General features: G+C 53.5%; 1 protein-coding gene across 3 annotated transcripts in view; it reads left to right on the forward strand.

The window, feature by feature from the left end:
• The window catches only part of comta (catechol-O-methyltransferase a), a 64,535-nt gene that overhangs the window by 19,767 nt on the left and 28,428 nt on the right, over positions 1-16,340 (forward strand). For all 3 annotated transcript variants that reach the window (XM_059957691.1, XM_059957692.1, XM_059957693.1), the window contains one exon: positions 8,127-8,320. In XM_059957691.1, the coding sequence (XP_059813674.1) occupies positions 8,127-8,320 (194 nt within the window). The remainder of the gene's footprint in view (positions 1-8,126; positions 8,321-16,340) is intronic.

A 16,340-nucleotide genomic window follows, 5' to 3' on the forward strand; every position in this document is an offset into this window, starting at 1 on the left:
TGGGAAAGACGTACCAACTTTTATTGATTTTATTTATTAAGGGACAACGCAGAACAGCCCCATCCAGCCCTCTGAGCCGTTCTGCCCAGCAGCCCCCTGATTGACAGGGAGAACATACAGACAGCAGTAGGGATTGAAGTTGAATCGCTGGTACTGTAAAGCACTGTACTAACCTCCACTCTGCCTGTTGACTATTAATCAACTGGCCTAGGTTGGCCAACCCTATGCAACTCTGAGGCCTCGTCCACACTACGCCGGATAAATCCATAACCGAAGCTTTTTCTCTTCATTTTTACCCTCCGTCCACACCAAAATGGCGTTTTTGTCCCCTGAAACTGGAGCTTTTCAGAACCGCTTTCCGGGGTGGGTATTTTTGAAAGCACTGCTTGGGCAGTGTAGATGGGATAACCGGAGAAATCTGAAACCGCTGTCAGACGGCAGCACACCATTTCATTGTTTTCTTGAACGCAACCTAACAATTTCAGAACAGACGGCAATGAGACTGAAGCCAGAAGAGTTAGAAATGTACTCACCAAATACTTTAACCCATAACTTGCTGAATAAATAAGTATATTCACTTTGCCCTCTTTTCTGTCCTTGCTCGTATGAAGGTGGTTTACCTATTTATGCAAGTATTTCTCTGACAATAGATGTGTAACAGCCTAATGTAACATTGTATGGAAATACAAGATAACACTGATGTAGACACGTTATATACATTTAACAAGGTGCTGTATTAATGCAACAGAGTTGGTCAATTTTTCGATGTTCGTCGTCAGCCGGGTCATACGGTCTGTGAACTCCCTGTCGGTTGCCTCCATACACTCCAGTATTTGTTTTATTTTACTTTTAAATCCTCCTGCGTGAGAGCCAACAGCTGCCCGTCATTTAGGTTTTTCTAGTCTGTAACTGAACAAACATGCACCATCTTTCACAGCAAGGTTCGACACCAAACATGTCGCTTGCTTTCGGTGGATGTGTCCTGCGCATGCACAGTAGGAGGAGATTCACCGAAATCTCTGTTTCGATGTGGACAGAGATATTTTAAAAAACGCATAGTGTGGACGCCTATCAATGTTACGCGAAACTGGCGTTTTCAAAATTATCCGGTCTAGTGTGGATGTAGCCTTAATTAATTGAAGTTTGCACTTTGTTGTCTGCACAAACAACAACATAACTATGTTGACCCCACGCCAACAAGTAGAACATGAAGTCTACTGTTCTCTCTGTGCCAATACTCACTCAGACCACTCCCCTAATTTATAACTCTGATATAGAGATCTCCCATTGGCCAAATGATTGATCCTTTCTCTCCCAGTCCCTGGCGTGGGGTTGTTCTTTGCGATGGTTAGTCTCCAGAGTTCTTGCCCCTTTGCATTTGAAGTTCCTAACTTATGGTCTTCCTCATCAGTTCAATGTTGCATTTTAATCTCATTGGCTGGAGGTAATCTCACTTTGGATTTTGTCCAAGGGCAACGCAACTTCATGCCTTGGCTCAGACCGTTCTAACCAAGTCACCCAGGCACTGGGCCTGGGTGTCCTGATGGGCACTGGGCCTGGGTGTCCTGATGGGCACTGGGCCTGGGTGTACTAGGTGGCTCCGATGTCCTGAGCCATAATAACGTCGCGTTAGCCGCTAACACTACCATGGTATAGGCATACCCTTGTATGTCTTGTACTGATGATGCTTTGCACAGTTACCCAACTACCAGGGGCTACTGAGATAGTGAATGGTATTTCTTTCAGCGCAAGGACTGATTATTGACTGATAACTTGCCCAAGCGCATTGGTCTGTTGTCCTCTCTCTGCAAAGTCAATGTATCAGTGAACCGCACCCCCACGTGTGTGCTTTTATTTAATTGCTATTTAGTTGTAAAGACACAACAGATTGGTGATGAGTAAATCTGAACGTCAGCGGCTACATCGACAGTTATGAGATGACTGAATTTGGAGGAAGTGAATCAGCACAGAGAAGGTCATCGTGAACATGAACGAAGGGATATGTGAGACACACAACTAACAAAGTTATCGTGAAAATAACGTGGCGATGGCATTAGTTGGGAAAGTTGACAAATTTGATGGTGCTAATGAGGACTGGAATAGTAAATTGAGAATGGTGGAACTGTATTGTAATGCAAACAATGTGGAGAAGCAAAACAAAGCCCCTACACTTCTTAGCTCAATAGGCCCAAGAACGCAGAGCCTCTTACACAACTTAGTAACCCCGAAAATCCAGCAAGCAAGATGTTTGACGAAATTGTTGCAGTTTTACAAAATCACCTGAGCCCTAAACTGCTGGTAATAGCTGAGAATTTAGATTTTACAAAAGGGATCCAGTTAAAAGATGAAAGCCTTTCTGAATATGTTGCAGGACTGCGCAAACTTTCAAGTACTGTGAGATTAGAGATAGACTTTTTGATGCGTTAAGGGACAAATTTGTAAGTGGCATGCATAGTCAAAGCACCTAAACAGGGCTACTGTCGGAAAGAGACCTAGCCTTAGAACGGGCATTGACCATCGCAATATCATTGCAGACTACAGCAAAGGATGAGCCAGAACCGGAGCTTAGAATGTTAAATGCACAAAATATCCCTGATTGATGGAAAAAGCCAAAAATGTTATTGATGTGGCAAATCCTTCCAAGTTGCAAATGATGTTGGTTCATATTCAAAGAAAAAGTTTGCAGTAAGTGTCAAAGACAAGGTCACAAAGCACAACCAGAGAGAAAAACCACATGGAGAGAAAAGTTTCAAACATAAAACACACCAAGTGACCGATTGTGGAACTGAGTCAGCCAACAAAGGGTCTGACAAAGGTCAGCTTTAAACTACGTGGCATGCTGAGACCAGTCGTAAAGTCATACAGACTGTAACAGATGCGCCTGGTGTAAAACTGAAAATGGAGCTGGATACAGGGTTGGCTTTGCTTGTAATTTCTAAAGCTGACTACGACAGACTGTTTTCTAAGCTGCCGTTAGAAAATACCACAGTGATGCCACACGGCTGCGAGAGCATCTCCCAAAGGCAGTAACTGTGACATACGAAAGCAAACCGCAGCAGTTGGAGCTTTATGCATTGAAAAGTGATGGGCCAGCACTTTTTGGATGTGAATAGTTGAGAAAAATCCAACGAGCCTGGCACACAATCAAAACTCTCAGTGTGGCATCAACAGGCAAAATGGTAGCACTACCCAGAGACTGGCACAGCTGATAATGCTAATGAGAAGGTGGTTGAGAAGGGGATTGGTAAACTCAAAGGCATGAAGGCTGGAATTGAGCTAGATGCAGCAACAACACGACGTTTCTGTAAAGCGTGTCTGGTGCCTTATGCACTACACCCTAAAGTGCATACTGAACTGCAGAGCTTGGAGGCTGAGTGCAGCAATTGGGCCACACCCATTGTCCCAACGATCAAGAAAGGGAAGGCCAAAACTGTTTGCATACGTGGGGATCTCAAAGTGAACATCAACCCTGTGCGATGTCACAGATAGAAAATGTAAAGAGGGTTTCTTCTTTTTGTTAACTAGCAGGAATGCTAATTTACTGATAACGAGAATGGTATTCCTTTGTAAACCAGATGGGGATTAATGTTCTTTCTTCTGCGTCTGTAAGCTTTTGTTGACGGGCTTTTGGGCAGATCGGCGCGAGGGGGTCGAGAGAGAGGACGCAATGCTCTAAGCTGGGCGAGGATCGGACCCCAAAGGGGGGTCCGAGGCCGGGAGATTCTCCGAGGATGGGGGGGGGATGAAGCTAGATGTGCTTGGTTGACCACTCGGAGGGTCCTGAGCTGTTTGGAGAGTCGAGGAGTTCGGAGGGTCCTGAGCTGCGAGTCGAGGAGTTCGGAGGGGATCGAATGGTGGCCAGAAGACTTCAGTAATTGAGCTCCAACGGCTGTGCACGAAGTGGTTTGGACTTTGATAAGTTTGGCGCCTTTTCTTTAATTTTCTCTTCATATATACTGTATCGTTATTAATCACTTAGTTATAGTAACCTTTATAAATTGTACTCATTTAATCGCATATGGTGTACTGTCTGTTTTTGGGTGAGGCGGGGACATCACACAGCATCCACACCAGCTGATTACCCAGTTTGGCGGGGCCGAAGGCTGCTCCCCCGAGACAAGAACGAGCTGAGCGAGCCTGAGGCGACCCAGGGTGTTACAAAAACATTTTTTGCATCTTTGGTAGGTGGGGCGAGGGTTTCAAAGATTGACTTGTCATAGGCCTTTCTGCAAGTGGAGAGTGAGGAATCAGGCAGGAAATTTCTCCCAGTCAACACTCACCTCTGGCATCACATCAGCTCCAGCAAAGAGCAGTGGAGCTAGATATCCAGGGAACACAACGTTACCTTGATGACATCATTGGGACTGGCGAGAATGATGAGGAGCTCTTCCAGAACTTTGGTAAAGTTTTTTTTTTGTAATTTATTTTTTTAATTGAAGTTCATCATCAAGCAAACATTTCAATAAGATGTATTTCAGACATTGTACATATATATCATATAATCATATATATCACAAATCTCCACAAAGTATTTATCTGAGGTACACACTTATAGAAAAGAGTGGAAAGAAAAAACAAGCAAAAGGAAAGAACTATGTACAAGTAGGGAGTGATCTTTTTTTTCACAACAGATTCATTGATTTGTGAGAATAAAAACAGGCCTATGAGGTGCTATGTAGTTAAACCATTTTACCCAGTATGAGTTAAATTGTTCCAGCTTATGGTTAACAGATGTTGTTATCTTCTCCATTTTTTAAATGTCCATTGTAATTTCCATCCGTGCATTTAAAGTTGGGCTCTCCTGTGATAACTATTTCCTAGTAAGAGTCTTTTTATCGGCCACCAACGGTATATTCATTAAATATTTATCTCTTTTCAACCATTCTTGAGGTATATATCCAAAATATATGGTCTTACTCTCATTTAAAAATGTCTTGTAGGGCATTGTGTTTCCCCCTCCAATAGTTTTTGATATCAGGGCAGTCCCAAAAAGTATAATGATTTGCATTTTGATTTCCACAATTTCTCCAGCAAACAGGGAGGTTACTATCATTATGGGATTTCTGAGAGAGTGTAATAAAATATCTTATCAAGTTTTTCCATCCAATCTCCCTCCATTTCTGTGACTTGTTACACTTCCATTGATATCTCCATATTGTTGTCCATTCTTCCTCAGATATAATTATCCCTCCTTCCTTCTCCCACTTTGTTTTAAATATGGTCGAATGTGTTTTAAGATTTGACAACCCTTTATACATGCTTGAAATGATTCTACTACCATTATCTGAATTATAAACTTTTCTAAAGAGCTCTATCAAGCATGTACTTGCCTTGGTTACATTTTTAACCGTCTTATTAACATATTGTCGCATCTGTAAATACTGATAAAAATCTTGTTTTTCTAGTGTTTCTCTTTAAGCATTTCAAAAGCTGAACAGTGTTCCTTCTTTCATTATGTTGCAAAGAACTGTTATTCCTTTAGCTGTCTAGTCCTTACATCTAGCATCCAATTTATTTGGTGTAAAATCCCAGTCATAAGCACACCATTTAAGAATTGCAATATCTCCCTCTAGATTATATTCTTTTATAGTAGTTTTCCATATTTTAAGAGTCAATTTCACTCATGGGTTATCAATAGTATTTATGTACCTTTGCAGGTTGTTATCAGCCAAAATTGCTTGTATGGGGATGGGAAGCACCCACTATTTTAATAGACTATTTTAATAGACTCAATCGTTGAATTGAGACTGAAAAAAGGAATCAGGTTCCACCTTGCCATTTCTTCCTTAATTTTTTATATAAAGGCTGATAATTACATTCTGATAATTTTGCCAAATCTTTTGGCATAATGATGCCCAAATATTTGAAATATTTGTGTGCCATGCCCAGGGATATCTACTTTCAATTTCTCTTGGTGGGCAATAGTAATATGAAAGTAATTGGGTTTTATCTATGTTGATCTTGTATCTTGATAATTGACCATATTGTTCAAAGGATTGCATCAATTTAGGTAAAGAGTATGTTGGTTGCCCTAGATAGATCAAAATGTCATCCGCGTAACAAGCCAATTTATGCTCTGTCCCTTTAATAGTAATTCCCCTGATATCTTCACTTTGAGCTAAATGGTTCCAGATATAACGCGAAGAGTAGTGGTGAACATGCACAACCCTGTCTCGTGCCCCTTTCTAGGGTAAGACTATTTGATAAATATCCATTGATTTTAATCCTAGAAGTAGGGTTGTCATATAGTGTCTGTTTAGTTTTAATAATTGTGACTTGGAAACCAAATCTTTGTAAAACTCTGTAAAGAAAATTCCAATTAACCGAATCAAATGGCTTTTCAGCGTCCACGCTTATCACTACTGCTTTGATTTTATTCTTTTGTATATGATCTATAATGTGAAGAGTCCTTCGTATATTGTGTCTGGCGTTGTCGTATAAAACCTGTCTGATCGTTATGTATCAGTATGGGTAGAAACTCCTCTAATCGTTTCGCCATGATGGAGGTAAATAATCTATAATCTACATTAAGAATGGATATTGGTCTAAATGACCCGCATTCCATTTTATCCTTGCCTTCTTTCGGTATAGCTGAGATGATCACTTCCTTCCAACTGGGTGGCATTTGTGCCTTTTTTAGAGCCCAGTTCAGTGTGGGGAGTAAAACAGGAATTAACTCATTTTTAAATTCTTTGTACCACTCTGCCGTATACCCATCTGATCCTGGTGATTTAAGCCTACTAATTGCAACTTTTAATTCAACTTCAGTTATGTCAGCAGTCTTTGCTTAAAGTGGGTAACTCTAGGGAATTCAAGTAGGTGTCAATTTGGGTTCTGCTTCCCCCGGAACTTTGGAATATAGAGTTTTGTAAAACACTTTAAAAGCTTCTTGAATTTCACTTAACTTATTTTTTTATCATTTTCATTCTTGGGTCCCTATCAAGAGACCTTCTGTTCCACTACCATAATATCAGTAATTTGTGGCCATACCCACCCACGGGACTAAACCCCGAGGAAGGGTCCCTGAGGCAGTTTGATGTTGTTTACAACCTCTGTGACAACACTGGTGCCGAGCTGTATCGACATTTGCCCTTCCCTTGGACTACATCAGTGAAGTGGACAGTGGGAAACCATTGCATGGGTCGGTTTTTCAAATCTTCCACCCAGGCTTGCACCCTGGAGAGGACACGGTCCACCAGAGGCACAAACCCACGATCCCCTGGGAATGATGGCGGCCTACTAACCAGAAAAGGCCCCTTTTTATTCCCACTCTCTGCCTCCTGGCCGTCGGCTGTTTCTCAGTCCATGCCTGTATCTCTCCTCTATCACCATAGGATTTTATCTTGTTAAGCAGCCTCATGTGTGGCACCTTATCAAATACCCTTTAAAAATCCATGTAAGTGACATCCACCGCCTCTCCTTTATCCACCCTGCTTGTTACTTCTTCGAAGAACTCTAACAGATTTATCAGGCAAGATTTCTCTTTACAGAAACCATGCTGACTTTCACTTGTCATTGGTCTCCAAGTACCTCGAAATCTCATCCTCAATAATAGACTCCAGCACTTCCCACTGAGGCCTGTAATTTCCTTTCTCTTGCTCTCGTCCCGTCACCATTCTCCGTTCCTCTCTCACCGTACCTCCTAACCTGTGGTGCTCCTCCCCTTCCCTGTCATCAATGGTTTTCTGCCCCCCTCTCTCAGATTCCCCCTTCTCCAGCCCCTTATCAGTTTCACCAATCCACTTTGCAGCTCTTTCCCTCACCCCTCCCCTTTCCCGGTTTCACCTGTCACCTGCCAATTTGTTCCTCTTCCTCCCCTCCACCTACCTTCTTACTCTGACTTTTTCTCCTGTCCTGTTGAAAGGTTCTATCCCAAAATATTGTCCGTGGATGCTGCCCGGTCTGCTGAGTTCCTCCAGCATTTTGTGTGTGTGGCTTGGATTTCCAGCATCTGCAGATTTTCCCCTGTTTGAGAATTGTCTGGACATGAGGCAGAGGGAGAAAGAAATCGCTAGGCATGAGTGAGATGTTCTGTGGTGGGGCCAAAAGAGATAGGAGAAGATAGGCCATTCAGTCCATCAAGATCTTACTTTCTTTCTCATGGTTTCATCTCGATTCCTTTGCAGGCTCGATTCTGGATCAGGTTGTAATGGAGGTGAACCCAAGCGTGGCACTGGAGCTGGGCACCTATTGTGGTTACTCCACAGTCCGGATTGCCAGGCTACTGAAGCCGGGGGCACGACTCTACACCATTGAGTTCAACCCTGACACTGCCCGGGTGGCAAAACGGATCATTGCCCACGCCGGTGTGGGCGAGCAGGTGAGGCGAAGGGCCCTGAGGCTCTTCAGCAGGTTCCAATTCGTATACCAAGAAGCCACACACCCATGTGATTCTGGAGCCAACATCACACGCCCAGTGTGCTTGGCAGAACGCAGATTACAACGTAACAGAACGTACTGCGTGGCCAGGCAACGTACAGACCAGGCCCCTCTCCTGCCTCCCTCTAAAGTCCCACGTCCATGTCACTGGCCTTCGAACGTGAAGCGGGGTCTGGGGGCACCGTGGTAGCGTAGCGGTCAGCTCGTGACGTCGGAGTTCAGAGTTCAGTCCCGGTGCCCTCTGTGAAGGGTCAGTACGTTCTCCCTGTGGACTACCCGGGCCTCCGGTTTCCTCCCACGGTCCAAAGTTAGTAAATCTGATCATTGTAAGGTAGTGGTAACACTGGGGGTTGCCGGGTGGCACAGCCCGTTCCGCACCCCATCTCTGAACAAAACAAATACTCTCCAGCCTGACCTCTGGTTCAAAGTGCATTTATTGTCGAAGTATGTATGCAACCCAGAGATCCATCTCCTTACAGGCAAAACAAAGACGTAAAAGAACCCATCTAACAAAAGACATTCAAACACCGATTGTGCAGAGAAAACAAATCATGCAAGCAATAAAAGCATCCACGAAGCGAGTCTGTTTAACGCAGATCACAGCAGCAACGCGCGACTGTTCAGTCACTTCGATTCCCTGTCCCTTAACACTAATCTGTCCCCTAACTCCCCTCGCTTTCCCCAAAATTACCCCTAGCAAACTAAAAAACAACTATCTGAGGTAGATCTGAGCTGCATCTTCAGAGTTTAAAGGTCAAAGTACATTTATTATCCAAGTAGGTATAATGTACGTTCCACAGCCCCTTCGATCCGTCTCCTTACAGACAGACACAAAACAAAAGGAACCCAACAGAAGCCATTCGAAGAAGATGCTCAAACACTCAACGTGCAGTAAAAAGAATCCCAGATTCTCCGAACAATAAAAGCCAGCAGGTACCATTCGGAACTGAGGTTCACGGAAGCCAGTCATCGCTGCAGCCGGCCCGCGGGCCTGTTCGTTGCAGGCCACAGCCTCATTCAGCTCAGAGACGAGAAAACCTCAAGGCCCTCTGACATTTTCAGTCTAGCCCGGCAGTTAAAGGGCCCAAAGGTGGGTCACCTTCGCGCTCAGACCCGGGCCCAGACCCCGCTGCCTTGACCATGTCACATCAAACGGCTTCCAAATCTGCTGCAGCAAAGGCCAGATATTAGTGTGTTCTCCAATCCCGGGCCTGGGCCTCACCGCCTCGATTCAGCCCGTACTCACCACGCCACAACCATCCTGCACTTTCGAGACCACAGTTTGTACCACAAGAATGCCAGGTCATGCAGGTTCGACTCCGACAGGGAGGTTACTGACTGCACCTGAGAAAAGGCGTGAATAATTCATGGTTTATTTGCTACCATAAACTCATCACTGTTCTTCACCAGTGTCATCTTAAACCCCGATGGAGACCATCCGTAGCCTGTCATAGTTGTATGCCACCTCGATTCCAGGGAGAAGGGATTTATCTAGCTAGAGATACAGCGTGGAAGCAGGTTTTCCAGCCCCCCCCGGCAACCCACCCACGTCAGTGTTATGTCCAGAACTATGAAGCAGCAGGTGGGAGGAAACCAGAGCAGACAGAGAAAAGCAGGCAAACAGAGGGCACCAGGATGGAACTCCGGAGCTCCGAGCTCTAATCGATGACCGATACACCACCATGGTCCCGTGCTTGGTCGCAGGGAGTGGTGGAGGAGGAGGACGCAAGAGGTGGTGGAGTTTACACTTGTAGAATTCAGGTGCAGTGACAGGGCAAGTGGAACAAAGAAAACACAGAAGTCAGATGTCAAGGCTGCAGGGGGTGATAGACTGGGGGGATAGGGGCCAGGGGGGTGACAGAGAGTGGAGGATAGGGGCCGGGGGTGTGACAGACTGGGGGGATAGGGGCCGGGGGTGTGACAGACTGGGGGGGATAGGGGCCGGGGGTGTGAGACTGGGGTGATAGGGGCCGGGGGGGGGTGACAGACTGGGGGGATAGGGGCCAGGGGGGTGAGAGAGACTGGGGGGATAGGAGCCGGGGGTGTGACAGACTGGGGGGATAGGGGCCAGGGGGGTGAGAGAGTCTGGGGTGATAGGGGCTGGGGGGGTGACAGACTGGGGGGATAGGGGCCAGGGGTATGAGAGAGTGGGGGGATAGGGGCCGGGGGTGTAAACAGACTGGGGGGATAGGGGCCAGGGGGGTGAGAGAGACTGGGGTGATGACAGACTGGGGGGATATGGGCCAGGGGGGTGAGAGAGACTGGGGGATAGGGGCCGGTGGGGGTGACAGACTGGGGGGATAGGGGCCGGGGGTGTGACAGACTGGGGTGATAGGGGCCGGGTGGTGACAGACTGGGGGGATAGGGGCCGGGAGTGTGACAAACTGGGGGGATAGGGGCCAGGGGTGTGAAAGACTGGGGGGATAGGGGCGGGGGGGTGACAGACTGGGGGGATAGGGGCCGGGGGGTGAGAGAGACTGGGGGGATAGGGGCCAGGGGGGTGAGAGAGAGTGGGGGGATAGGGGCCGGGGGGTGACAGACTGGGGGGATAGGGGCCAGGGGGGTGACAGAGAGTGGAGGATAGGGGCCGGGGGTGTGACAGACTGGGGGGATAGGGGCCGGGGGTGTGACAGACTGGGGGGGATAGGGGCCGGGGGTGTGAGACTGGGGTGATAGGGGCCGGGGGGGGTGACAGACTGGGGGGATAGGGGCCAGGGGGGTGAGAGAGACTGGGGGGATAGGAGCCGGGGGTGTGACAGACTGGGGGGATAGGGGCCAGGGGGGTGAGAGAGTCTGGGGTGATAGGGGCTGGGGGGGGTGACAGACTGGGGGGATAGGGGCCAGGGGGGGTGACAGAGAGTGGAGGATAGGGGCCGGGGGTGTGACAGACTGGGGGGATAGGGGCCAGGGGGGTGACAGAGAGTGGAGGATAGGGGCCGGGGGTGTGACAGACTGGGGGGATAGGGGCCGGGGGTGTGACAGACTGGGGGGGATAGGGGCCGGGGGTGTGAGACTGGGGTGATAGGGGCCGGGGGGGGTGACAGACTGGGGGGATAGGGGCCAGGGGGGTGAGAGAGACTGGGGGGATAGGAGCCGGGGGTGTGACAGACTGGGGGGATAGGGGCCAGGGGGGTGAGAGAGTCTGGGGTGATAGGGGCTGGGGGGGGTGACAGACTGGGGGGATAGGGGCCAGGGGTGTGAGAGAGTGGGGGGATAGGGGCCGGGGGTGTAAACAGACTGGGGGGATAGGGGCCAGGGGGGTGAGAGAGACTGGGGTGATGACAGACTGGGGGGATATGGGCCAGGGGGGTGAGAGAGACTGGGGGATAGGGGCCGGTGGGGGTGACAGACTGGGGGGATAGGGGCCGGGGGTGTGGCAGACTGGGGTGATAGGGGCCGGGTGGTGACAGACTGGGGGGATAGGGGCCGGGAGTGTGACAAACTGGGGGGATAGGGGCCAGGGGTGTGAAAGACTGGGGGGATAGGGGCCGGGGGGGTGACAGAGACTGGGGTGATAGGGGCTGGGGGGGTGACAGACTGGGGGGGGATAGGGGCCGGGGGGGTGACAGACTGGGGGGATAGGGGCCGGGGGGTGACAGACTGGGGGGATAGGGGCCAGGGGGGTGAGAGAGACTGGGGGGATAGGGGCCAGGGGGGTGAGAGAGACTGGGGGGATAGGGGCCGGGGGTGTGACAGACTGGGGGGATAGGGGCCGGGGGGGGGTGACAGAGACTGGGGTGATAGGGGCCGGAGGGGTGACAGACTGGGGGGATAGGGGCCGGGGGGTGACAGACTGGGGGGATAGGGGCCAGGGTGGTGAGAGAGACTGGGGGGATAGGGGCCAGGGGGGTGAGAGAGACTGGGGTGATAGGGGCTGGGGGGGTGACAGACTGGGGGGATAGGGGCCAGGGGTGTGACGGAGACTGGGGTGATAGGGGCCAGGGGGGGGGTGTCAGACCGGGGGGATAGGGGCCGGGGGGGTGACAGAGACTGGGGGGATAGGGGCCAGGGGGGTGAGAGAGACTGGGGGATAGGGGCCGGGGGGTGACAGACTGGGGTGATAGGGGCCGGGTGGTGACAGACTGGGGGGATAGGGGCCAGGTGTGTGACGGAGTCTGGGGGGGATAGGGGCCGGGGGAGTGACAGACTGGGGGGATAGGGGCCGGGGGTGTGACGGAGACTGGGGGGATAGGGGCCAGGGGGGTGAGAGACTGGGGTGATAGGGGCCGGGGGAGTGACAGACTGGGGGGATAGGGGCCGGGGGGGTGACAGATTAGGGTGATAGGGGCTGGGGGAGTGACAGACTGGGGGGATAGGGGCCGAGGGTGCGACGGAGACTGGGGGGATAGGGGCCAGGGGGGTGAGAGACTGGGGTGATAGGGGCCGGGGGGGTGTCAGATTGGGGGGATAGAGGGCCAGGGGTGTGACAGACTGGGGGGATAGGGTCCGGAGGGGTGACAAACTGGGGGGATAGGGGCCGGGGGGGTGACAGACTGGGGGGATAGGGGCCGGGGGTGTGACAGACTGGGGAGATAGGTGCCGGGGGGGTGACAGAGACTGGGGTGATAGGGGCTGGGGGGGTGATAGACTGGGGGGTTAGGGGCCAGGGGGGTGAGAGGGACTGGGGGGATAGGGGCCAGGGGGGTGACACTGGGGGGATAGGGGCCGGGGGGTGACAGACTGGGGGGATAGGGGCCAGGGGGGTGAGAGGGACTGGGGGGATAGGGGCCGGGGGTGTGACAGACTGGGGGGATAGGGGCCGGGGGGGTGACAGAGACTGGGGTGATAGGGGCTGGGGGGGTGATAGACTGGGGGGATAGGGGCCAGGGGTGTGACAAACTGGGGGGATAGGAGCCAGAGGTGTGACAAACTGGGGGGATAGGGGCAGGGGGGGTGACAGACTGGGGGGATAGGGGCCGGGGGGGTGACAGACTGGGGGGATAGGGGCCGGGGGGGGGGTGACAGACTGGGGGGATAGGGGCAGGGGGGTGACAGAGACTGGGGGGATAGGGGCCAGGGGTGTGACAAACTGGGGGGATAGGAGCCAGAGGTGTGACAAACTGGGGGGATAGGGGCAGGGGGGGTGACAGACTGGGGGGATAGGGGCCGGGGCGGGTGACAGACTGGGGGATAGGGGACGGGGGGGTGACAGACTGGGGGGATAGGGGCCGGGGGGGTGACAGACTGTGGGGATAGGGGCAGGGGGGTGACAGACTGGGGGGATAGGGGCCGGGGGGGTGACAGACTGTGGGGATAGGGGCAGGGGGGTGAGAGAGACTGGGGGGATAGGGGCCGGGGGTGTGATGGAGACTGGGGTGGTAGGGGCCGGGGGGGTGACAGACTGTGGGGATAGGGGCAGGGGGGTGTGACAGACTGGGGTGATAGGGGCCGGGGGTGTGATGGAGACTGGGGGGATAGGGGCCGGGGGGGTGACAGACTGGGGGGATAGGGGCCAGGGGTGTGACAGACTGGGGGGATAGGGGCCAGGGGTGTGACAGACTGGGGGGATAGGGGCCAGGGGTGTGACAGACTGGGGGGATAGGGGCCAGGGGTGTGACAGACTGGGGGGATAGGGGCCAGGGGTGTGACGGAGACTGGGGTGATAGGGGCCGAGGGAGTGACAGACTGGGGGGATAGGGGCCGGGGGTGTGACAGACTGGGGGGATAGGGGCCAGGGGTGTGATTGAGACTGGGGTGAAAGGGGCTGGGGGGGTTAGAGACTGAGGGGATAGGGGCTGGGGGGGAGACAGAGACTGGGGGGATAGGGGGCAGGGGGGTGAGAGAGACTGGGGGATAGGGGCCAGGGGGGTGACAGACTGGGGGGATAGGGGCCGGGGGTGTGACAGACTGGGGTGATAGGGGCCGGGGGGGGTGACAGACTGGGGGGATAGGGGCCGGGGGTTGACAGACTGGGGGGATAGGGGCCGGGGGGTGACAGACTGGGTGGATAGGGGCCGGGGGAGTGACAGACTGGGCAGATAGGGGCCGGGGGAGTGACAGACTGGGGGGATAGGGGCCGGGGGAGTGACAGACTGGGCGGATAGGGGCCGGGGGAGTGACAGACTGGGGGGATAGGGGCCGGGGGGGTGACAGACTGGGGGCATAGGGGCCGGGGGGGTGACAGACTGGGGGGGAATAGGGGCCAGGGGGGTGAGAGAGACTGGGGGGATAGGGGCCGGGGGGGTGACAGACTGGGGTGATAGGGGCCGGGGGTTGACAGACTGGGGGGATAGAGGGCCAGGGGTGTGACAGACTGGGGGGATAGGGGCCAGGGGTGTGACAGAGACTGGGTTGATAGGGGCTGAGGAAGTGATAGACTGGGGGGATAGGGGCCGGGGGTGTGACAGACTGGGGGGATAGGGGCCAAGGGGGTGACAGACTGGTGGGAATGGGGCCGGGGGTTGACAGACTGTGGTGATAGGGGCCGGGGGAGTGACAGACTGGGGGGATAGGGGCCGGGGGAGTGACAGACTGGGGGGATAGGGGCCGGGGGGTGACAGACTGGGTGGATAGAGGCCGGGGGAGTGACAGACTGGGCGGATAGGGGCCAGGGGGGTGAGAGAGACTGGGGGGATAGGGGCCGGGGGAGTGACAGACTGGGGTGATAGGGGCCGGGGGTTGACAGACTGGGGGGATAGGGGCCAGGGGTGTGACAGAGACTGGGTTGATAGGGGCTGAGGAAGTGATAGACTGGGGGGATAGGGGCCGGGGGGGTGAGAGAGAGTGGGGGGGATAGGGGCCATGGGGGTGAGAGAGTGGGGTGATAGGGGCTGGGGGGGGGAACAGACTGGGGGGATAGGGGCCGGGGGGGTGACAGACTGGGGGGGAATAGGGGCCAGGGGGGTGAGACAGACTGGGGGGATAGAGGGCCAGGGGTGTGACAGACTGGGGGGATAGGGGCCAGGGGTGTGACAGAGACTGGGTTGATAGGGGCTGAGGAAGTGATAGACTGGGGGGATAGGGGCTGGGGGTGTGACAGAGTGGGGTGATAGGGGCCAAGGGGGTGACAGACTGGGCGGATAGGGGCCAGGGGGGTGAGAGAGACTGGGGGGATAGGGGCCGGGGGTTGACAGACTGTGGTGATAGGGGCCGGGGGAGTGACAGACTGGGGGGATAGGGGCCGGGGAGTGACAGACTGGGCGGATAGGGGCCAGGGGGGTGAGAGAGACTGGGGGGATAGGGGCCGGGGGTTGACAGACTGGGGGGATAGAGGGCCAGGGGTGTGACAGACTGGGGGGATAGGGGCTGAGGAAGTGATAGACTGGGGGGGATAGGGGCCAGGGGTGTGACAGAGACTGGGTTGATAGGGGCTGAGGAAGTGATAGACTGGGGGGATAGGGGCCGGGGGGGTGAGAGAGAGTGGGGGGATAGGGGCCATGGGTGTGAGAGACTGGGGGGATAGGGGCAGGGGTGTGACGGAGACTGGGGTGATAGGGGCCGGGGGTGTGACGGAGACTGGGATGATAGGGGCCAGGGGAGTGACAGACTGGGGGGATAGGGGCCGGGGGAGTGACAGACTGGGGGGATAGGAGCCGGGGGGGTTACAGACTGGGGGCATAGGGGCCAGGGGGTGACAGACTGGGGGGGATAGGGGCCAGGGGGGTGAGAGAGACTGGGGGGTTAGGGGCCAGGGGTGTGATGGAGACTGGGGTGATAGGGGCCGGGGGAGTGACAGACTGGGGGGATAGGGGCCGGGGGGGGTGACAGACTGGGCGGAAAGGGGCCGGGGGAGTGACAGACTGGGGGGATAGGGGCCGGGGGAGTGACAGACTGGGGGGTTAGGGGCCGGGGGGGGGTGACAGACTGAGCAGATAGGGGCCGGGCGGGTGACAGACTGGGGGGATAGGGGCCAGGGGGGTGAGAGAGACTGGGGGGATAGGGGCCAGGGGTGTGACGGAGACTGGGGTGATAGGGCCCGGGGGAGTGACAGACTGGGGGGATAGGGGACGGGGGGGGTGACA

The sequence above is a fragment of the Hypanus sabinus genome (genome assembly GCF_030144855.1).
Source record: "Hypanus sabinus isolate sHypSab1 chromosome 24 unlocalized genomic scaffold, sHypSab1.hap1 SUPER_24_unloc_8, whole genome shotgun sequence".
NCBI lineage: Eukaryota > Metazoa > Chordata > Chondrichthyes > Myliobatiformes > Dasyatidae > Hypanus > Hypanus sabinus.